Source organism: Mauremys reevesii, linkage group 10, assembly GCF_016161935.1.
Source record: "Mauremys reevesii isolate NIE-2019 linkage group 10, ASM1616193v1, whole genome shotgun sequence".
In the NCBI taxonomy this organism is placed as follows: domain Eukaryota; kingdom Metazoa; phylum Chordata; order Testudines; family Geoemydidae; genus Mauremys; species Mauremys reevesii.
The window spans coordinates 52,898,407-52,922,536 of NC_052632.1; the positions used below are offsets into that span (position 1 = coordinate 52,898,407).

At 39.7% G+C, this 24,130-nt stretch overlaps 1 protein-coding gene across 3 annotated transcripts in view; it reads left to right on the plus strand.

Moving 5' to 3' along the window:
* The window catches only part of LOC120373929 (CREB binding protein), a 187,311-nt gene that overhangs the window by 142,015 nt on the left and 21,166 nt on the right, over nt 1-24,130 (plus strand). For 2 of the 3 annotated variants that reach the window (XM_039493001.1, XM_039493003.1), the window contains exons 18-23: nt 3,872-4,111; nt 4,597-4,685; nt 10,971-11,081; nt 11,885-11,941; nt 12,885-12,962; nt 13,505-13,572. In XM_039493001.1, coding sequence (XP_039348935.1) covers nt 3,872-4,111; nt 4,597-4,685; nt 10,971-11,081; nt 11,885-11,941; nt 12,885-12,962; nt 13,505-13,572 — 643 coding nt within the window. The remainder of the gene's footprint in view (nt 1-3,871; nt 4,112-4,596; nt 4,686-10,970; nt 11,082-11,884; nt 11,942-12,884; nt 12,963-13,504; nt 13,573-24,130) is intronic. The other variant, XM_039493002.1, reaches the window with a different exon arrangement.

A 24,130-nucleotide genomic window follows, 5' to 3' on the forward strand; every position in this document is an offset into this window, starting at 1 on the left:
TAACTTTTGCTTAGCTCTCAAATCTAGAGTATGGAAGAATTGAGAGACCAGACTGAGACTTCTGATGATGGAGCATTCCCTCCCTTCCACCTGCTATCAAGTCATGTCAGGAGACACATTCCCCCCTCCCCTGGTACGTCTGTTTCCAGTCAGATCCAGTGCCCCTCCGACCTCAGCCCAGGTCTCCCCTAAGAAGGGGAAGACTCTGGAGGACTCAGGGAAAGCCCCATAGAAGAGGAGTTCAGTCTCTCACCACAAGGAGCCAGCTCCCAAAGGCCCCAATTGCATGCTAAGTCTGTGGTGCTGGAGGCCTTGACCTCTTGGCTTGGTACTGCGGAGGCAAAAGACTCTTCCTCCAATACTGGTGGGAGATCCTAGAGCATTTTGGAGAAGCATGGCTCCGGCAGGCCCCCAGTACCATCTGTGAAGGACAGAGAGGTGAAGTCTAGGATGCACACTCCTTTTAGAATGGCACTGTCTGTCAGACTTACCATTTCACCAGTACTAGACTAATGAAAGTACCAGACACTTTCAGCCTCGGCACCAACGTGTTCCAAATCGACTGTACCATCAACCTCAGCTACTGCACAGTATCGATCCACTCAGTACCACAGACATTTACTCCGGGGACTTGTCTCTTTTAGATAAGCCAGCGTCTCCACTACTTCTGGGTACCAAACATCTTGGTACCAAGATCCCGGTCTCCAGATTAACATTGTTTCCCAGTACCACAAGACTCTCCACCTTTTTCTGCTGATGCCCCACCATTGAAGGAGATTGAGGAGAATGAAGGAGACATTGTCCGTCTCCCCTATCAGTGTAGTGTTCCACTCAGCACCCATACAGGAACCTTTATCCTCATCCATGACAGGGAAGGTGGGATTAGTCCTGGGCACCTTCTACTCTCTGGTATGGGGCCCCCCACTTACTGTACTGGGATCCTAGGGTTGTGTCAGCAGCAATTTGCCAGACCTCTGGCTCTGTTGCACTGGGGGTTGGGGGTAGGGTTGCACAGTTCTTTCTACTAAACCCCCAGCATGAGGAGATATTTAAAGAACAGGAGACTAGGGCTGATAAGGAGGGTGCCCATAAACTCCTATTTTATCCTCCTATCTGGCTGAGGCAGTCATGTCTCCACCACCACTAATAGCCAACAATTTTGAACAATTCAGGGACCTTGTGAAGAGGGTGGCTGACACCCTTCAGATACCTCTTGAGGTCAGAGATTCGCAACACAAGCTGCTGGACATTTTGCATTTGGTAACACTCACCCGAGTAGCACTATCCATTAATTAAGCGCTCCTGGATCCAACAAAGGCTGTGACACACTCTCTTGCCGCTATCCCAACAGTTTGTAATTTGGTGGGTAAGAAATATTATGTTGCCCCTAGAGACCCAGAATTTATGTTTTTGGAGCCTGCACCTAATTCCCTGGTGGTGAATGCTGTAAATAAGTGGGCAAACAGCATTACTCGAGATCTACCCCCTATAAAAAAGGCCAGAAGAAATTAGACGTTTTTGATTGACACATCTTTTTTTGAGATGGGGCAACCAGAACTCCATACGCTATTCAAGGTATGGGTATACCATGGATTTCTATTGTGGCATTATGATATTTTCTGTCTTCTTATTCTTTTCCTAATGGTTCCTAACATTGTTAGCTATTTTGACTGCCACTGCACATTGAGTGGATGTTTTCAGAGAACTATCCACAAAGACTCCAAGATCTCTTTCTTGAGGGGTAACAGCTAATTTAGAAGCAGCAAAGAATCCTGTGGCACCTTATAGACTAACAGATGTTTTGCAGCATGAGCTTTCGTGGGTGAATGCCACAGGATTCTTTGCTGCTTCTACAGAACCAGACTAACACGGCTACCCCTCTGATACTTGAGCTAATTTAGACCCCATCATTTTGTATGTATAGTTGAGATTAAGTGGAGAATCCATAGGAAGAATACTTGAAGAAGAACGTGTTGGTTACCCTGTGGAGTAACTGTGGTTCTTTGAGGTGTCCCCCCCCCATGGGTGCTCCGCTACCCACCCTCCATCCGCTCTGCTTGGAACTGTTCTTTGTTGAACATTTGGATAGAGAAGGAACAGAGGGTGGTTTGCCTATGCAGACCTATGTACTCTGTGTGCGGCACACAATTGTGTAGCGTGCATGTGCAGGCTGGACAGACACTGCTAAATCTCTGATCAATGGATCAGGAGGTGCATGCGCACCTGAAGCAGAGCACCCATCACACATCTCAAAGAACTGTAGTTCTGCACAGGGTGAGTAACCTAACCTTTCCTTTCCTTAAACAAAATTATCCCATGTATGGTATCTGTTTTAAACACTGATTATTTTTTCTTCTGAAGACCTTCAGTCATCATTTGGATCTAGGAAAATGAAAGTTACAGCAGAGTAATTCTAGGAATGTATTCAGGTTTTATAGTACAATAAGATTTTTGGTGTTTTATAGTCACCGAATAAGAGTGTAGCATAAAATCGTGTCTCAAAAGCTGCATTTTTGCATCCCTCCAATGCTGTAGCATGAAGCCACATCTAACCTAAAAAGTTAGGTTGACACAACTATGCCACTTGGTGGTGTGAAAAATCCAGACCCTAAGCGACGTAGTTAAGCTGACCTAACCCCTATTGTAGACAGTGCTAGATCGACAGAATAATTCTTCTGTTGACGTAGCTACTGCCTCTCGGGTAAGTGGATTAACTGCAACAACAGGAGAGCCATCTCATTGCTCTAGAGTGTCTACAATGAAGTGTTACACCAGTGCAGTTGTGCTCCTGTAGCAGTTAAAGTGTAAACATAGCCTAAGTAGATGATGGCCTCATCGGATGGCCTTCTGGAATGTAGCCCAGTTGTGACAAGGCTAATGATGATTTAATAAAATACTTTCTCCACACTCTCTGATAACTCTACACACTTTGCAGAGTGCCTTACAAGAAAATAAGAACTAATGCAGTATAATAAAAGATCAGCTTCTTAAAGTACAACCACACAGAAACAAGTGAAGGGGCCATGCTTGAAAGAGGAGGTAATAAGTATAGGGTCAATAGTGCTCATTCAACAAACACCTTTGAATGTGGGTGGATGAAGCTTCAAAATGTTCTGTTTTTTGTTTGTGATCATCTGTTCCCTTAGGTTCTGTGGGGGAAACTAAACAGCACGTTGAGTGCGTGCAGGTTCCCATCAGTTCAAGACTAGAAGAATAACTTTAAAATATAGCTAGGTCAGGCACCCATCACAGAACTTGACTTGTGAATTTGTCCATAGTGTAGTTTGAGCTTTTTATGACAGTGAAACTTGATGACTTAGTGATCTTTGGATCTTGGTTTTTATATTTTTGTTTTTAAATCTCTTGTTTCCCAAAATTCAAAGTTCCTTTGAGATCTATTAAAAGTTTGAACAACTTTAACAAAACAAGCACAGCAGTTTTTTCAAACTTGATCTCTTTTGAACTCCTTAAAGCATCCTTTAACTTGGCCTATGGATTCCGATTTTAAAGACTCAAGTGAAGACATTTGAAAAGAGCAATAGAAGTGTTATAGATCATGGATAAAAATTTTAAAAGCACCTAAGTAACTTAGGAGCCAAGTCCTATTGTCTTACAGTGAAACTTTGGATGCTAAGTAATTTGGGCAATTTTAAAAATTTTACCCATTGTCCATTATGATGGGTTCAGTTCACCTCTGTGTAGGGAGTCATTCTGCTCAAGGCCCAAACCCCATTTAAACTCCAGGTAAGCCTCAAAATAAACTATTTTGCACATATTCGTGGAGACATTTAATCCTTTTGGATGTGTTCAAAATAGTAGGAATTAGAACTGCATCTTAAAAATAATGGACGATATTTCTTGTATTTTGAAGGACTACTTTGACATTGTGAAGAATCCTATGGACCTTTCCACCATTAAACGTAAATTGGATACTGGGCAATACCAAGAGCCATGGCAGTATGTGGATGACGTTTGGCTAATGTTTAACAATGCCTGGCTTTACAATCGCAAGACTTCCAGGGTCTATAAGTTTTGCACTAAACTCGCAGAGGTCTTTGAACAAGAGATTGACCCTGTCATGCAGTCACTTGGATACTGTTGTGGACGCAAGGTATATTTTTCAAGTTTATTATTGCTGAAAAACTACGTAGTTTGATGAAGGTAAAAAAAAAATCTCCTTAGATACTTATTTTGAATAAAATTAAACTACTAGTTGGAATGGCTAGTAAAAATTAGACTACTATGTCAACATAGTAAGAAAGTGGAAAATATCTAAAGGATTCTAGCCAAATTTCTATCACTGGCGGTGATATCATTTTCAGTATGAAGTGTTGAAATATTTTGCTATTATACACAATCCCATATATCTTGCAACTTCTTCTGCAGATACAGGATTATATCCTGAGCTGGAGTAAGCCATTTTTGCTCCATTGAAGTCAAGGGAGCTGAGCTGTTTTATTCCAGCTAAGGATCTATCCACATCAATGCATATCCATTTGAATCTAATAAACACGTCTCAGTATATTACAATATACTTTTATAGCATATTCACAATGTAAAATCACATTTTAAAGTTTTTTCGCTTTTGTTTTGCAGTATGAGTTTTCTCCGCAGACCTTGTGCTGCTACGGGAAGCAGCTGTGTACTATTCCCCGTGATGCTGCCTATTACAGTTACCAGAATAGGTAAGTCCAAAATACCTGCATTAGCTGTGGAAACGAGATCCAGTGAGTGACAAAACAAGTTTCTTTTTGTAGCCTAGCACATACTAAGCAGAATGATGATTAACGTCTCATTTCCTTTTTCTTTACTAAATCAGCAGAAAATAAGCCTATTGATTGTCCTTCTGTGTGCAGCCCTCTTGCAGCTTAAACCCTTTGGTTTTTTACATTGCAGCTTATAGTACATGGTATTTATATGTTTGTCAATATATAGACTCTACACGGCACCACTTAACTGAAGTTGTTTGTATTTTTTTCATGAAATTTGAAGCATGACAGGGAGGGGGGAAAAAAGGCAATTTAGGAGGACATATCTTTTGCCTTGAGAGAGTTCTGAATAAAAATGTGCAGACGTGTCTTCAAATCATTGTCAGAGAGATGTATCAACTTAAAGGTTTATGTTGGAAAGAAAATGACTCTGTGGATCACTCCAATTAATTTGTATCTGGGTATTTTTAATATGTTGGTGCACAAAATTAGAACCTGGAGAACTTGTTCGTAAAATGAAACTTCTTAATTCAACTCAGTTTCATGAAGAAGTCTTAGTAATCTAAACAAAATTGAGTCTGTTCTATTGCATATTCATAGTAACTGTGCAAATGTAATGTAAAAGGTTTTCTTTGAGAGTTCATGATAAGTTTGACTTCCATAATAACACCCAGGATGCCACGAGGAGCTGGGAGGAAAAATAAAGTTACTATTTAAAATATAGTCCTCTGGTTAATATAGGGAAGAATATATGATTCCATCCATGTTGGTGTTCTGTTTTGTTAAACAATGTTTGGAATTAATTTAAACATCAAAATGACACAGCTCTATCATTTTTTATATTTTTCTCTCCCCCCACTCTTAGAAAATGCATCTATAGCAATTAAGTGCAGCTTCTATTTAGTGTACTTTAATTCATCAGTGCTGCAGTGAGTAACTTCTGTTAAAAGAAGAAAGAAAAGTTAGCTTTTAGCTTCTTTTTTAAAAGGCTACTAAATGTAAATTAGCTGGCTCTAAAAAACTATAGGAGACGACATTTTTCAGGTTATAATATGAAACTTTTTCTTGCCAGAGATTTGACAAAGCCTGAGCCATGCCAACTTGGAGGTGTTCTGCAGATTGCCTTTTAACTTAAGTTATGAAGTAAACATTGGCAGTCACCACTTTTAAATTTGATCTCTCAGTTAGACCCCTCTCTGCACTAAGAAAATCATGTTGGCACTTTACAAAACTAGCATCCAACACAGATGAAGCAGTTCAGTCTTACAGACTAGATGGGGCAAAACCACATTTTATCTTTATTCCTAAATTGTGCTACTGTCTCGTATTCTGCAGGGCTGTAGCACAATTAGGAATACACTCAAAACACCAAACCATATTTAACCGTCTGGCATTTTCATGTAGTAACCTGGTTCTGCAATACAGTTGATTTTTCATTGTGTAGACATGTGACTCTTAGGGAGGAGTGGATAATGTGGCACCTTTTTATGGGGCATTTTATGTATTAGTCATTTATATGATGTCCTCAGGTATATCTGATGGTGATATTATTATACAAGATCCTTCCATGATGGACACATTATAAATGTGTGTGGTAGTAATGTTTCACTAGTTTATTACTAAATACTTTGTGACCTTTTTAACAAAAATGGATTGTGTCTGAAACACTTAAAAAAGATAAGGGATAAAATAGTTCTTTGGTTCAGATGTCATGAATTTATGATGGTGATGGAGCTGTTCACAGATGCTTTAATTTAGTAAAACAGGGAAGTAGCTTCTTAGATTATGGATTGGGCCTTACTGATCCTATGGTAAGTCATTATTAATGTGTAGCAACTTTACCCGAAGACTTGCCTTGTAGATAGGTCATGTGGATTTGTTTCATCTGATTTTATTTCAAAATTTTAAAAACATATAAAAGTACTGTAAGGCATGCAGCTCAACAGGTGGTGTTTTGCACTGACACACACTGATGTAAAAAGTGTGTGTTTTTCCCCACAACTGTTAAGAGAGGAGAGAACTTATTTGTAAATACAATATCTTGGGATAAGAATTTCAAACTGATCAGACATTTTTCTGATTAAACATCCAGCTATTTGAATGTCCTTTTTAAATAATGCTTCTTTTTTTCAAGAGGTGATAGATCACTAGGGTTGTTCTTTTAAATGCAAATTCAGTTGTTAGCATGCCAGATATATGGGATTGATAGAGCATGAATATATAATACTTTCATTGGGCCGGGGGGGTGGGGGAGATTTTATTTGTTGACTAAGAAGTATAGTGCAGTCTCATTTCACTAGTAATTAAACAGATGGAGAGACAGTCTTTCCTCCAAAGACAAATAGACAAAAAAGACAAGGTGGGAGGGGAAACAGACACAGGGAGGGAATGTGACTTGTCTAGAGTCACACAGCAGGTCAGGGTATGTCTACACTGCAAATAAAAACCCGAGGCTAGTCTGTGCCCGCTGACTTGGGCTTCCGGAGTTCGGGCTGCAGCCTGAGCTCTGGGACCCTCCCACTTTACAGAGTCCTGGAGTCTGGAAGTCTACACTGCAGTTAAATTGTCCCTTAACCTGAGCCCCACAAGCCCTAGTCAGTTGGCACAGGCCAGCTGCAGGTGTCTAATTGTTGTGTAAACATACCCTCAGTGACAAAGCAGGGTGTTGAACCCAGATCTGCAGAGTCCCAGTCCACTGGGGACTGTGTTCTGGTTGAATGAACAGCAGTTCAGTTAGTTGCTTTTCCTAATAGAATACAATTATGTACCAAGTCATTGAAAAACTATACTCTGCTGTGCTTATTCACAGTAACAATGTCCTTGTATAAGTCCCTTACCAAATCTTAGCTTTTCCCTAACCAAATAGTAAATTAGCCTGAAACAAATTGTATGTTTCTAGTAAATCAGCAATAGGCTAAATATCCTTGTTTTTCAAATTGTGTAGTAGACATCATTACTGGGGATTGTATTACTGTGTTATCTGAAGCCAGCATATCACAGATTAACTAAATCCTGACAAAGAATGCTTGGCCATTGTGGAACTCAGGCATTTCAGTTAAATAATGGCTAAAAAGTAATAAATCAATAGGAGAATTTGGTTTTCATCTAGTTAGTTCAAACCTGAGTTTTAAACTAAAGGAAATATATTAATTGTTCTGGAAAATATGTTTAATATTTGAGTACAGATTTGAAACTGTTGATATTATATACACGATCAATTCCAATGTGCAATTATTTACTTAAGGTATATATGAAGGAAAATTACCTAATTTCAGTCTGGAACTTTGAACCATTAGAGATGTGTATAGAAAGATGTTTGAACCTTTCCTTGATTTGAGCCACTGAAATATAGTGCTATCTTTAATAAGAGGGATTCACAATTATCTAAACAGTCTGCATTTGAAAAGCTTTTCATTTTCAGTGTGTTACAAGAACCACATTGCTTGTTTTTGTGTGACTGGAGTAACCACAGTACTGTGTTCTTGCTGTAGATTTTAATCTTATAATATTGACTGCATGCATGCAAAATTGTTATAGAAAACTCTGAAAGCTACAGGCAAGTCTCATTTCTTCTGTGCACTTCCATATTCATAATAGTGAATATAAATAGAGTATCTGGGCGATCTGATTGTATAGCCCTTCAGAGCCTTTAGGTATCATTGTATTTCAGTTTTTTGTTTTCTCATTTTAATTATTTCATGGGACTCAATCCCTGTGAGTAGTTAACTCTGCAGCTCTGGTCCTGATCCAGCAAAACACTGCAGAATGTGCTTATCTTCATGCAAATGCATAAGTACTTTGCTAGATTGGGGGTAGGAGTGCTCAGCATCTTGCAAAATAGAATCTAATGGTTACAGTATGAATAATGGAATGACTAGCCTGAAAGACTAATTGGATCAGTAAAATATGTAAATTTGTGTAATACTGCCTTCACTATTTTATTTAAGTAACACGCAGTCTAGGTTCCATCGTGGTTACTTATTGCTCAGTCTCATAAGTGTTTTCAAAGACTATAAACTTAATCTGAAAGTGTATCGGAATTAACAATTTCCAAAACTATCTGAATGCAAAAAAATTCAGTGGAGCCATGACCATTGATTTCTCTAGTTATAGCAGTACCTATTTGGCCTGGGTGTTCAATTTGACTTGAAAATGAGCAGTCTTACTATAAAGAAAAGGGAGTTTGCTGTATCTGAGAAAATATTAATATGTACACTCTCACACACCAGTATTTATTCTGGCCCAAGTGTCAGAAATAGGCAGAATTCAGAAACAGAGTTTGTAGACGTAGGGTATGTGTAATTAGTACTCTTTGCCAAAATGCTCTTCTGCTTAATTTAAAAATGTCTATTGTTACCTTTTGATTGTAGGGGATTAAGATAGACAAGTTAGGTCTTCTGCCCCCTCTGCATCATTCTGGCAGCTCCAAAGTCCCTCCTTCATTTAGGAAAAAAGTTGTATTTTTAACTTATGTTAAAGTAATTCATGTTAACTGATACACAGAAAATCCTACTGAAGGCAAGGCGGTTGCTGTTTTAACCCATGTTAGCTGGTTGAGGTAAACTCTGGGAGAAAGTGTAGGCTTCAAGATTTGGGACCTTCAAATGGCTCCTTTGCAGCTCCATTCCTCAGCTGCATCCAGTGCTTATTGGGCACCACTGAGGAATTAAGTTCAGTTTGTTTGAATTTGGGTTGTTTTATAAATGCTTTAAAATTTACATCTTACTAGTAGCATAATGGTTAGTGCCAGTCACAAGAAGAAAGTTCCGCTCAATACATTTCAGTAAGAGCCTGCAAATGACTTTGTTGTCTCCATGAAAATACAGCATTAGAAAGCTGTCGCCTGGATTACAGTAGTGGGGGAAGGGAGGTATTTGAATGAATGAAGGGGCAAGCAACCCTATTTATTTCCATCCCATACATTGTTGGTTCAGTGTGGCATTCTGAGTCCTATTCTGATGCCTTTATGCTCATCACTCTTACCTATAGATCTGGTGTTGAGTATTAAAACTGCATTTTACTGTGCTGCCATTGCTGCTTATACTCTCTTCTCACTCTTAAACCTTCATACAGCTTTTTTTATTTTGATGATCCTGTGTGGCTAGTTTTACTTTTTACGGTCGTGGCCTATATTTGTTAACTTTGTTCATGTTTTAAGTCATACCCTTTCCAAACATTTAGGGTTTTTTTCTTTTGTATTCTTTACAATTCTGACAACTTTGGTTCCAGTTCATCTGATACAAAAAAAATCTGTGTAACTAGATTTTTTTTTTCAAATGCAGATTGTATCTTTAAGTAGATCTCTGATTTACTCAACTTGGTTTACTAAATCACAGCAGTGTTTTTGCCGAGTATCATGGATTGGCTGACAGTTGGTCTAGTGACCCAAAATTGTAACCTGCTTCACATTCAATTTGCAAAGCTTCATTGCAGATCTTTAATGTACTACTTAAATATATTGTATGTATGTGCAATATATAAAAAGTTGTTCACATATATACATATATTACTTATATTTATATATAAATGGCTGGAAACTCTGACCCATAAGTGCATTTCTGTTAAATGTTTGTCTAGAGTATGGATTTGGTTTCATTTGTATTAAAATACAGTTAGCTGAGCAGTTGGTCACATTTCATTTTATAAATCAAATAACTTTTGAATCTGTAATATTTTTATACATTTTTCAACATTAGGATTATTTCTGCCTTTGCAGTTTTACTAATACACCACAATGCTTTTGGCAAATCTTCCCCTTTTTGTTACTGTGTGAAAATATTTTTCAGGCTTTTTGACAGGGTGTTCTTTTCCAAGGAAACTCAGTAATTCTTACGCCTGAAATTATACAACATTTTCTCTAACTAATGAAAATCAAATCCAAATTCTTAAATTTGAAGGATATACAAATGTAGCATTTAACAGCTACTTATAAATCATTCCAAAATTTTGAATTTGATTGACAACCTATTATTTGTTAGTACTGATGGCCTGTAATGTATAAAATGAGACCGAATGCTAATCTGTGCTTTGCCTTGGCTTTCTGCTCTGTGTTGTCTTGGTGTTTGCATCTTACCTCTTATGTCTGTGCTGTTTGTTCCCTTCCCTGTTCTCTAATCCTGCCCTTCCCTTCCCTCTGTTCCTTTTCATTGTCCACACTGACCCATCAATCAACCAACAACGCCCCCCCTTTCGTCGTGGTGATCTGCCCTGCTCTGATTGATGGCTCCGTTGCTTGGGTGGCTGTGTAATATGATGGACCAGTTCACCCAAATATGGCCTTCTTGCTGACAGGTATCACTTCTGTGAGAAGTGTTTCACTGAAATCCAGGGGGAGAATGTTACCCTGGGTGATGACCCTTCACAGCCTCAAACGTAAGTAATCATGATTCTTCTTAATGCTACATTTAAAATAATGGAAAAGAATTTTCAGTCTTGCTTTGGTTGTCTAAAATTGACCATTTACTGCTTTTAGGGTAAACTAAGGGAAGGTGCGAAGTTTCTTACTAGGAGAAGGTTTATATGGCTATAGATGATTTACTGTTATAGTGTCAGACGATTATCAGTATTCCCTCTGTCTTCATTTCTTCTATTTGCCACACTCCTTGATAGCTGCCCATATACTAATGATTTCAGAGACTGCAGACGCTAAAAAGTATAAAGAAAAAGCAAGTTTTAATGATTCATTAATCATTTGCATCTGCTAGTGAAACAGGGCAGTACTGCCGGAAAGCCTGATCTGTTACCTTCTTGAAGCACTCATTTCATGAATGAATGCTAGAGCTTGTTTTCAGCCTGCCAGACTGGCTTGAAGTAAGGTGCAACAAGGCTTACAGTCAAGACCAGCTATTTTTGGAGAGAGCTTCTTTACTTACTACAATTTTTCTAGGTTTTTTTGCATCTTGTATTGGATCTTACATTGTGTATATTTGCATAGTAATCATAGTGCTTTTAGCTTAATACACAATTAACTAATTATGCTAACTGAAAAAATACATGCTAATATAAAAATGAGTGGAATTGCGTTGTCTAAACAAAATGTAAACTCCCCTGGTGTGCTTTCTTCTTCATACTTGAGATTTCAATCATTTGCTGCAATTCAAGTAATCATAAGGTCTTAGCTTCATTTGATGTAATGCTGGCAATAGGAAAATTTCATGTTAACTCTTTCTCTTTAGAACAATCTCTAAAGATCAGTTTGAAAAGAAGAAAAATGATACACTAGATCCAGAGCCGTAAGTATTATGTCATTTTTTTTTATTTAAAAAAATTAACCCGACTTTCTGATCGTCTCTGTGTAGTTATTACAACTTCCTTCTGTGGCCAGCATTTCAGAAACGGGAAATTATATAGCCATAGCAATCCTCTTCCCCATCTCCACCCAAATAGGTAGCAGAATTTCTGTGTATAGAATTCTTAGCCCTTTGTATGGCAACTTTTAAACGTATTATATTTGGGGGAAAGTGTGCCTTTAATATCTTGCACTTCTATAGAACTTTTCATTAAAATGGGGTCGCAACCCACTTTGGAGTCCCGACCCACAGTTTGAGAACCACTGAACTAGGTGTTAGGATGATAGTAAGCTTGAGCAACTTTACTCAACCTGTGTTTGCAACAGTTAGTTGAAAACTAAAATAGATGGAGGTCATAGAATACCTGTTGTTTGCAAGCAGAATTATCTACTGCAGTCAATAGGAAATTCAGCTTAAATATGGATGACTGGTAGGACCCAGGGAAAGCATCTAGAAAGTAAGAGTTTAGACAAAGGACCATTCTCATTCTCTTTTGGGCCCACAGAATTTTGACAGTTCCTTTTTAACTTACGTGTATTATACACATTTTTAGGTCTTAAATATAATGGCAGAATATTTAGTTGGAGTTGGTCCTGCTTTGTGGACTAGATGACCTCCTGAGGCCCCTTCAAACCCTGATATTCTATGAATATATCCTGTTCCATTTTGGTGTGGAAATATTTTTCATTGGTCTATAAATTTGGCTTAATGAGGTTACTAGCAAGGTAAATATATTTGATACCCAGCCACACAATCTTGTTTTATTGTTGAAAAGTAGCCTTCTGGAAAATTACCTGCCTAACAAGCATTAACCTGGTTTTTGTAGTTTCATACTCTTTACCTCTAAGGAAATTAAGGTGGCTTTTTTTTTTCATTTTCTTCCAAGCTTTGTTGATTGCAAAGAATGTGGTCGGAAGATGCACCAGATTTGTGTGCTACATTATGATATTATTTGGCCTTCAGGGTAAGTAGCCTTAGATGGGTTTTAGCCTTCCTTCTGCAATTATAATGAAACTCTTAACTGTGTAGATCCTGTTGAGCTGTTGATTTACACACAATAATCCTCTTTCAGGGACCACATATAAAGAGAGAAACCGCCTGTAAATGAATTTTTAATTTGGTTGTTAGTAGCTCCTTTGCATATTCAAACTAAAATATGTAGACAGAAACTTGTCCACAAACATTGTTTCCTCTTTATGGATTACTTACTGTTTGTAAAAGTTGGATAATGGTAGGTGATAAATATTAAAAGAAATATAATATGAATGTGCAATATTAGTTATTCATTTGGTGGAATGAGTAAACCAACTCTAAAGCATCCAACATTTTCTGAACTTGATATACTTAAATTGTTCCTAATCCATATTAAATGATGAGACGGCAGTTTGGGATGCAAGTCATTTTTTTCTGACTACTACAACTAAGAGTAAAAAAGGTTTAATGATAGATTAAGCTACCTGGGGCTGTTTATACTTAAATTATCAGGAACATTTTGTTCTTTTACAGCTTTGTCTGCGACAATTGTCTGAAGAAAACTGGTAGAACACGTAAAGAGAACAAATTCAGTGCTAAGAGTAAGTTTGTGTGGTTTTTTATTATTCATATATTTTAGAATTTCTTCAACTTTTATCTTGCCTATGCTCCCACCCCAGTACCTTCCATTACAAATCTAGTATATGTTAGGATTGCAGAGATCATCTCCCCTACCACTGGTGCAGCTTCACTAATGCTAGCAATATTAGGAGTACTAGTGCAATAGTGTCTGCCATTCTTTTACTCAGTGTCATGTAGACCTGCTCTTCACAGGTCTCGATTATTAATGCCTGTGCCCTGAAGTTGCACCATGGATAGTGCATTGGTGAGAGATTTCTCAAAGGTTAGTGTATGCAGAACTCAACGAACAGCACAGAATTCACTGTTAAGTGGAAGTGATTATATTGAATGGTGCTGAGAGCTGAACTTCTGATTTTGAGTGTGTGTGTGTGTGTGTGTGTGTGTGTATATGTATATAAATATAGTATTTCTGTTTCTGAGGTATAAAATAAAGCAGAAACACAAAACTAAACACATAAATGACTGAGTATCAGAGGGGTAGCCGTGTTAGTCTGGATCTGTAAAAGCAACAAAGAATCCTGTTTCAGAGTAGCAGCCGTGTGGCACCTTATAGACTAACAGACGTTCTGCAGCATGAGCTTTCGTGGGTGAATACCCACTTCTTCAGATGCAAGACTTGCATCTGAAAAGAAAGAAGTGAACACCAACTCTGCAGAACTCATCATTAGTCTATAAAGCTGCCACAATTCTTTTGTTGCTTTTATAAATGACTGATTAAACTTAGACTAATTTCCATGTAATCTTAAAACAGAAATAAATGTCTGACATGTCTGTGCTCGGCAATCAACAAGAATTAAAATATATAAGTTGTGCAGACTCATACTGTTGTAGTCCATGCACTTCTGGTATAATACAGGAATGTTAAATGATCAGTTTTCTTTTACAGCTCTCTGCTTTTTGAATTAGTATAAAGTAATAGAAATTCTCAGTCTGAATAGATGTCATATTTAGTTGTCACGTTTTTATGTCTAGAGTTTTTCTAAAATAAATTCTAGTTTCGCATTTTTGTCATGCTGTAGCTGAAATATTAATAAAAAAACAAAAGCTTTTAGGCACTTAAGGCAAAATGTTTTTCCGTCTGCTGTGCTAATCTTTATTGCAGATTGTGTACACATTAACTCCACAGAACACCAAGTGATGTCAACAAAAGTTCCAAGTACAGTACAAGTGCTGAATATACAATAAGGACCAGCACTGCAGAATATGGCATTCATAGTGTAGAGTGAAAAAACTAATTAAACATTAGAAACCTAGGAAATTCAGAGTTAATTTAAACAAATGCAAACATTGGAAAGTATGGAAAGGCGTGCAGACAACCTTAACTTATTCCACTGTGATGATGCCAGCCTCCAAACTTTCTTCCTTTTTCTTTTCATATTTGAGGCCATTATTTTGAACACTGTAGTTTTATAATTAAGGGTCTGCAGAGTAGGCATACACCCCACGTTGTATAAAGTGGAATTTTTGGATCCAGGACATTTTTGAAGAAGTTCAAGAAATTCACAGACTGGAGTGCACATTTCTTCAGTTTGTAAAAGCCAGAGTATTGATCCAGTGATCACAACTCACTGTACTCCCGTCTTCCCTTTGTTATCTTTGTTCGTAAAGGCAGTCCATGCACAGACTTTTGTATACAAGTTGTAACTGTTCTTTGTCAACACACTCATTTTTTCACTTTTTTCATGCATGTGCCATACATTCATGAGCTAGTCTTGGGAGATGTGTGTAAGTAGATGCAATAATTCTTCTTTACTGATATTTCATTAATTGGTGGCATATGGAGTTTTAGGGTGGGATTTTCAAAATTTTCATTGGCCTAACTCGGCTTTTATTGATGTCAGTGGCAAGTTTTACCATTTACTGTAGTGGGAGCTGTTAGGCCAGTGCTGCGTGCTTTTGAAAATCCCACGTATAAAGAAGATCGTGGAATGATGGCCTTCAGTATCTGTTTGTCTACTCCAGATTATTAAGTACAGTTTTATTCTCTGGACATTTTATGACTATACAAACCCCAGCCATTGTAAGATTAAGAATAATGTATTCTGGTGTTTGTGGTTGCTGTTGAGACTCACCTGTTTTGGGTAGGTACGGTTGTTTTAGAGTTTATTCCCCTTTGCCTCCCTCAGGACATCACTACAGAGGCAGAGTTAAGATTGTCTGAGTGCATTTCTGTACTTGGAAATGTTTGGTTTCTTTTAAGTTCATTCATAACTTTGCGTTTCCTGGGTGGTTGGCTTTTTTTTTGTTTTTTGTTTTTGTGTGTGACAGTATTCTTGTATTCATGCTGGAGGGGAACTGGGACTCCCTGCATGCCTCCTAGAGGGGGCGTCTTGAAGTTGTGAGAGGACTCCCCACCCCCCCACTTCTCCTTTTGCCCCAACCCAGCAAGCCTTCTATTAGTCTCTTCTTCCGTCTGACAGGTGTAGTTAGGCTCATAATCATCCTTGACAAGCCAAAGTTCCCCTCTTTGATTCCTGCCACTTGTTCTGCCTAATTTCCCTGTATTTTGCCCTCTTCAGTCCTCACATCTCACCTCCTCACACTTGGCCCTATTCTTTTCTTCTCTGATCCAAGAGGATTTCTTCAGCCCTCCAGTGCCATCAAAAATAGTAATAAACAGGCATGACACCTCCCAGCAAGATGAAACTGGTTTGTCTAATTTGATCCCTTCTTACTCTTCATAAGATTTAAGGTTTCTAAATAATTTGTCTATAGAAGGTGTTCTAGGGATTAAAAATACCTAATTCATGAATTCACAAAGAGCTGCATCTGTGTGCAAAGTTGAGAATTCTTAAAACCTACCATAACCTAAAACACGTGGGCCAAAAAAGCACAAGATGCTGCGGGACAATATAAAACACAGGTATTTTTATAAAATGGCATATAAAGATCTTTAATTCTGCACATTCCTCCTCATTTAATTTCTTACTCTATTTTAAGCATTCCAATTTGCAAAAAAATATATTTTTTTTAAATTATTTCTCCAATAAAAAGTTAGCTGTACACTGAAAGTAGGGCTAGATTAAACCTTAATTATAGAATTGTTACCAGGATAAAATTAACCCCAACACAGAGGCGCTTGCAAGGTTCTTTGCATCACTTAAGTCCTTAATACCAGGCATTGTCATAGAAGGGACCTTGCACAGTCCAACTGCATGTGGGTGGCTTTTCATAGGTCCTGGCCAGTATGATGAGTAGCAAGAATATTCTGTGGAATCCAGTGGGGCTATAATGGGTAGCAAGAATATTATGTGGAATCCAGTGGGGCTGGAACTAGGGGTGCTCCCTCACCCCGTGGCTTGAAATAGTAATAACAAACACCAAATACATGGTTTTCATCATCAGCACCCCAACTGTAAAAATTGTTCCAGGATCCTTGAATCCCTACAAAAGCTGCAATGATGGCATAGGAAGAAACATAATGCTTCCATTCACATTTTATTGGACCCAGGGTTCCCAATAGCATTACTTAAAAGGGAGGAGGGAGAGAGCAGGGAAGTATATCTAATGAAAATATTATCTTAGAACTTAAAGAATTTTCAGTTTAAAAAATGGTAAAATACAAAAAAGAATATAATTTCTTTAGATTTCAAGTGGAAAAAAAATAGTTTAAATTAACTTCCACAGTTACTTAGCACATATGAGGTCCAGACTTTGTTTCTCCTGTCTCTTGGCTGGGGATATTAATAAACTATATAAAAATTGCATGAAAAGAAACACACATTAAAGGAAAAGCAAGCTCTAAGTAATGAGAAATGAACAAGAAAGATTGGAATTGAGAGAGGAATGTATTTTGTTCTTTAGAAGTCATAGGTTCTAGCAGTTCAAAAGGTTTTTATTATGGTTTAAATCTGGAACATACTCCTATGTTTGGGAACTTATAAACAGATATTTGACATTTTATAGTTCACCATTTAAACTATATTAACTTGTAAAGCAGTGAATTACAAGTTATATTTACCACTCAGACCTAAACAAGGCTTCATATGCCTAGATGCTGAAAAGATCTCATAAATATCTGATTTTACATGCTATACAGTATGCTATGTTACCAGGGCACAATAATTAATACAGTGTCCTAAACAGCCTGATTTACTTGATTTTTGTGGTATTGTCTGACTGCTGGTATTTTAATAGTAGGTAAAGAAAGACAAATCCTGTATAAAACCAGACTTCAATTTAAGTTTGTACGGTAATGGTGGTAGTTTGATATAAAATACAATTTTTATTTAATCTTCTTTTTGAATTAATAATGTCTTTCTTCTCTATGGCTGTTTTTTGTATTGGTTCCATGACAAATATTTTCTTAAACCAGAGGTTTTCAAACTCTTTCAGAGTATGGATCATATTTTAATTGAAATTTTGCATTTAATTTAATATACGTTTTGTCGGGGGATAGGGGGGATAATTTTTATAGTTTCATTTTCTTCTTCAGTTCATCTTCCCTACCCCACTGTTTTGTTCCTCTTGCCTTTCCCTGCTCTCTTGTAAAGATTGCCTGGCCATCTGGTTTCCTCCTGCCTGTGATGTTACTCTCCTGCTGGCAGCCCCCTGAAGTGGCTAGCAATCCTAGCACACTGGTGGCTTCAGTTCCTAAGAGCAGCTTCAGCGTCCGTTCTTTCTCCCACTTCCCCCAATTTGTTTTAGTAGTGGCCCGTTCTAGAGACGTCGAAACAAGGATGAGAAGATGAAAAGTCAGTTCTATGTAGACCACAAGTTAAGAACCACTAGCTTAAACAGCAAAATTTGCAAATATTGTAAAAGAACAGGGCTTTAAAAATGCATTTGCCCATAGAAAGCTTTTCTGGGCAATTGCTGTCAACTTCTATAATATCCAAGCTTCTTTTTTCTTTAATTTCAAACATTCCTGGTTGCAAAGATAAACTTCCAAATATAAATCTAATTTAACTGTTACAGTGTCATCTTCCTAAATATGTAGAGAGATGGCTCCAGTATCTCTGTTGCTGCTCAGAGCTCTGGTCAGTTTTCACCCTGCTGCAGTTTGGCAGTCTTGTCAGTGTTCACTATGCCTGTTCAGAATCATTTGGTCATCTGAAAAACGGACAAGACTCAGGTCAGTTTTACTTAGCTACTTCGGAGAATTATGATCAGCAACGGAGGAAGGATCTGGAACTGTGCAGTGGGGGAGACTTGTAAACTGACTAGGGAAGAGTGGACACTTCCCCATTCAGCACCTAGAAAACTTAAGGGAAGGACAGAGTAGTAGAGACAAACTTTCCCTCACAGAAAGCATTTGGCTAGTAGAAGGTTGAAGAGCGAAGATCCCATGCCATCATCACAGCAACTAGGAGGCTCTGTTGAGGGAGAGACCAGAGAGAGTGAGTGCCACTTCTGCTTTAGATTGAGCACTTCAGATTTGTCAGACACCAACTAGCAGGAAAAGATGGAGATCCTGAACAGCAGTTTGCATGCTCTTTTCCAGTGACTGGTTGGCTTCTCATCTGGCCATTGCTCTTAAAGAATGGTATTGGTATTTGGCTATTAGGAATAGTCCCCATGTCATTTAAGGGTACGTCTGCACTCCGGGATTATTCCGATTTTACATAAACCGGTTTAGTAAAACAGATTGTATAAAGTCGAGTGCACGCGGCCACACCAAGCACAGTAATTCGGTGGTGTGCATCCACGGTCCGAGGCTAGCATTGATTTCTGGAGCGTTGCACTGTGGGTAGCTATTCCGTAGCTATCCCATAGTTCCCGCAGTCTCCCTCGCCCCTTGGAATTCTGGGTTGAGATCCCAGTGCCTGATGGGGCAAAAATCATTGTCGCGGGTGGTTCTGGGTAAATGTAGTCAGTCACTCCTTCCTCTGGGAAGGCAACGGCAGACAATCATTTCGCGCCCTTTTTCCCTGGATTGCCCTGGCAGACGCCATAGCATGGCAACCATGGAGCCTGTTTTGCCTTTTGTCACTGTCACCGTATGTGTACTAGATGCCGCTGACAGAGGCGATTCAGCAGCGCTACACAGCAGCATTCATTTGCTTTTGCATGATAGCAGAGATGGTTATCAGCCGTTCTGTACCATCTGCTGCTATTGTAAATTGGCAATGAGATGACGGTTACCAGTCCTTCTATACTGTACTGTCTGCTGCTGTCATGGGCTGAGGTCGGCCGGGGGCGCAAAAGACAAAAATGGGAATGACTCCCCGAGTCAATCCCTCCTTTATGGTATTTAAAAATAGAATCAGTCCTGCCTAGAATATGGGGCAAGTGTACTAGAGAACCAGTGTATCAGGGAACCAGAGAGCACAGCTGCTCCGTGTCAGATCCCGCAGAAATGATGAGCTGCATGCCATTCACGGGGGGTGCCCCTGCAACAACACCACCTGTTGCTTCCCTCCTCCCCCAGCCTTCCTGGGCTACCGTTGCAGTGTCCCCCCATTTGTGTGATGAAGTAATAAAGAATGCAGGAATAAGAAACAGTGACTTGTTAGTGAGATAAAATGAGGGGAAGGCAGCCTCCAGCTGCTATGATAGTCCAGACAGGACATTAAGCAGTGTGGGGGAGAGGAGCCAGCATCCTGCTGCTATGATAGTCCAGGCAGTACAGAATCTTTTCTTTACACATGAAGGGCGGGAGCTGATGGAGCTCAGCCCCCTGTTGCTATGATGAAGATGGTTACCAGCCATTCTGTACCATCTACTGGGAATGACCAGGAGTTTTTAACCCAGGCGCCCCCGGCCGACCTCAACGGAGGCCAGCCAGGAGCACTCACGGACTGATAATGAGGACGGATACCAGTCCTACTGCACTGTACCATCTGCCACAAGGCTGATGATGATGATGGATATCAGTCATATTGTACCATCTGCCACCAGGGAGCGGGAAAGAGGATGCTGCAGGTCACTGCCGCAGCATCGCGTCTACCAGCAGCATTCAGTACACATAGGGTGACATTTTAAAAAGTCGAGATGATTTTTTTCCTTTTACTTCTGTGGGTGGGGGGCGTAAATTGACGAGCTATGCCCTGAACCACCCCGGACAATGTGTTTGACCCTACAGGCATTGAGAGCTCAGCCAAGAATGCAAATACTTTTTGGAGACTGCAGGAACTCTGGGATAGCTTAAGTCCTCAGTCCCCCCTCCCTCCCTCCATGAGCGTCCATTTGATTCTTTTGGTTTTCCGTTACGCTTGTCACGCAGGGCTTTCCGTTACGCTTGTCACACAGCAGTGTGCTGAGTCCCTGCTGTGGCCTCTGTCGGGAGATTTTTTTAAAATGCTTTGGAATTTCGTCTTCTGTAACGGATCTCTGATAGAACAGATTTGTCTGCCCATACAGCGATCACATCCGTACGGTCCATGCTGGAGCTCTTTTTGGCTTTGGATTTGGGACTGCATCGCCACCCGTGCTGATCGGAGCTCCACGCTGGGCAAACAGGAAATGATATTCAAAAGTTTAGGCTTTTCCTGTCTACCTGGCCACTCCATCCGAGTTCAGATCGCTGTCCAGAGCAGTCACAGTGGTGCACTGTGGGATACTGCCCGGAGGCCAATACCGTCGATTTGCGGCCACACTAACCCTAATCCAATATGGTAATACCGTATTAGTGCTACTCCTCTCGTTAGGGAGGAGTACAGAAACCGGTTTAAAGAGTCCTTTATATTGATATAAAGGGCCTCTTAGTGTTGACGGGTGCGGCGTTAAATCGGTTTAACGCTCCTAAAATCTGTTTAAACGCGTAGTGTAGACCAGGCCTAAGTGTCTGTTTAGATGTACCTATCCCTGTGTGTGAGGGGAGACCGAAATTGGTGAAATAGATTAGATAGGAATATTTGCAGAGAGAGAGAGAGAGATTTGGGGCAAAGAAGTGGGAGGAGGAGTATTCAGAGCTAGACAAATTAAGACTGGAAATAAGGCATAAATTTTTAACAGTGAGAGTCATTAACCATTGAAATAGCTTTCCAAGGGTTGTGGTGGATTCTCCATCCTTGACCATGTTTAAAACAAGATTGGATGTTTTTCTAAAAGATCTGCTTTCAGAATTATTTTGGGGAAGTTCTATGGCTCTTAGAAAGGAAGTCAGACTAGAATGATCGCAGTGGTACCTTGGGGCTTCGGAATCTATGAATCTAAATGTAAAACTAATCTTTACCCAGTCTTCTCTACAATACTACCCTTACTTTCATACTTATGTTTGAAAAGCCCAAACCAAACATGTTTCTTCCCAGCAGGGAAGAAACTAAAATAATCATTGTTGCTTATACCCAGAAAAAGCACTCTGATACTATGGTGATGGTGTCCACATAAGAACCTAGACAGACAAAATATAGGGGAGACTGGTAGAGAACACAGTGTAGGGTTGATCAGGGCGTCAGGAGGCTGGCGGAAGAGAGAGAAAAGAGGAGGCAGACACCAAAATCATCTTGGAAAAAATAAATCATGATCTGTCATAGGAAACCAAATTAAAACGGAACGAAGCTATGGAGGAAAAAAGGTATAACACAAGCAAGAAGCTTCATGGACTGCTGGCAAAGTGGGCAACTTTGCATGGGAAGGGCTTTGCCTCCCGCACTCATGGAGGAGGCACTCATGGTTGGGTTTGAGCTCCCCAGCCCCCCCCCCAGGAGGGGTAAAACCACCCTCGGCTGCATCAACCACTGTAATTTTGCCCCCAGCCAAGCTCCACACATGGAGACACATGCCCCACAGGCCATGCGGGTATCAGCCTTCGCCTCCCCAAGCCCGCTGGCTTGCAAGGCTGGATGAGTTTGGGGACAGCGGCTGTGGGGAGTCTGGGGCAGCGTGGCACTCCATCCTGTGGGGCGGAGCAGGTCGCAGGGTGGAGGCTCGGGCACCTCTCCCGCTAACTTAGTCGCTCATTAAACTCACCAGTTGAGTTGGCTGCAGCACAGAGGGCAGGGGACGCCCCTGTTTGGCTCGGCGTTTTAATTCCTCTCCGCTGTATGTGACCCAGGCCTAGCAGCTCCGGATGGGCTGGGGAAGGGGCACCTCCCCCCGCCTGAGTGGCCTGTGATAACCTGCTGCGTGGCCATGCGACTGAGAGGGAACTTAGCCCAAAGGTACCCCAAGCTCTCAAGGTAGTAGGAGCCGGGTATGTTTTTCAAGCTTTACTAAGGATTGTCTTGAAAAATAAGTTTTAAAAACTCCTCAATAGCTTTTTATAATAACTATGAACTGTAGCTGAGAGCTAAAATACAGTAGCCTGTTAACAGAATATTAACAGTTTTAGAGCAGTCAAAATGCATGGCTGTTAAGGATTATATTTTAGGGTAAACAAAGGATTGATAACATTGTAAAGAAACATAGCAATGCTTGGGTTGGCATGGATGTTGGTAATCTCTTGCAAACATAGTTATATTCTTGCTCTATACATCTGTTAATTTGGCCTTCTCCTTAATTTCCGTGCCTTACTGTGTAATAGCACAGAGTGATGAAATTACCTTGAAGGGAAGTGGGAATCACTTGGTAGAATTACCCATTGAAAGATGTTAAAATGAGGACAAAATAATTAGTAGAATTAATTACAACTGCTAGCTAAAAATATGCTGGATGCAATTAATTAGTTTCATATAATGGAACTGTGCACCTTTTTTCTATGTTCTTAAGATATGAACATTGCCAAAATGAAATACCACTTTTAAAGATGATCTGCAGGTGTAAATGTCAGAGTCCAATCCACTGTAATATGATGTGCGGAATGTCCCACATCATCGTTCAGCTTATTAGTATAAAAGTGGAAATGATACAGTTTTCCTTTTATCGAGTTCCTCTGCAGTCAGCACGCAGTCTCCAGTGTGTGCTGTGCTAATGTCCTAACCACAGAATCTCACTAGATTGTGGAGTTAGACTATCGAGGTGTTATGGAAGTGGTATGCTTATGGTTAATTTTTATATCCATATTTTTATATATTTTATATATTTTCATATGAAATAAAATCTTAGAATGTAAGCTCTGTAGGTAGGAATGGTGTCGTCTTTTGCATCATTATAACTGTCAGTGCATTCTTGGTTTTAAAGTAATCTTCAGGTGGATATTGAGTTCCACTACAATGTGAATATCCCAGATGGTCAGTTATAAGAGACAACAGTCTTGCCTCCTGGCTAGATGGCAACAGATTACAGTTATAATTTTGGCATGGAAGAAATTTTTAGTAAATTTCATTGCAGAGGTGAGGGGGGAGAAGAAGATAAGTCACCAGTTAATGTAGTTAACTGCGGGGGATGGAGTTGGGGGAGATTGGAGAGTAAGCCCACCCTGCACTCACCCCACAGACTCCTGTCCCACAGAGTTGGGCCCAGCTCCAGGCATTGCAAACTGGCATATGGGGTTGCAGCACCACTCAGATTTGGCTTGTCTACCCATAGGAGATGGAGGGGTGGACAGGCCAAACATGAGTAGCACTGTAACCTTGTCAGGTCACAACACCATTTGTTCTGGGGGCCTAATCAAATGTGTTTTTACGGCCATTTTTCCAAGATTTCACTGACTTTTTATTCAAATTCACATTTCTGTGACCTCTGTGACAAATCACA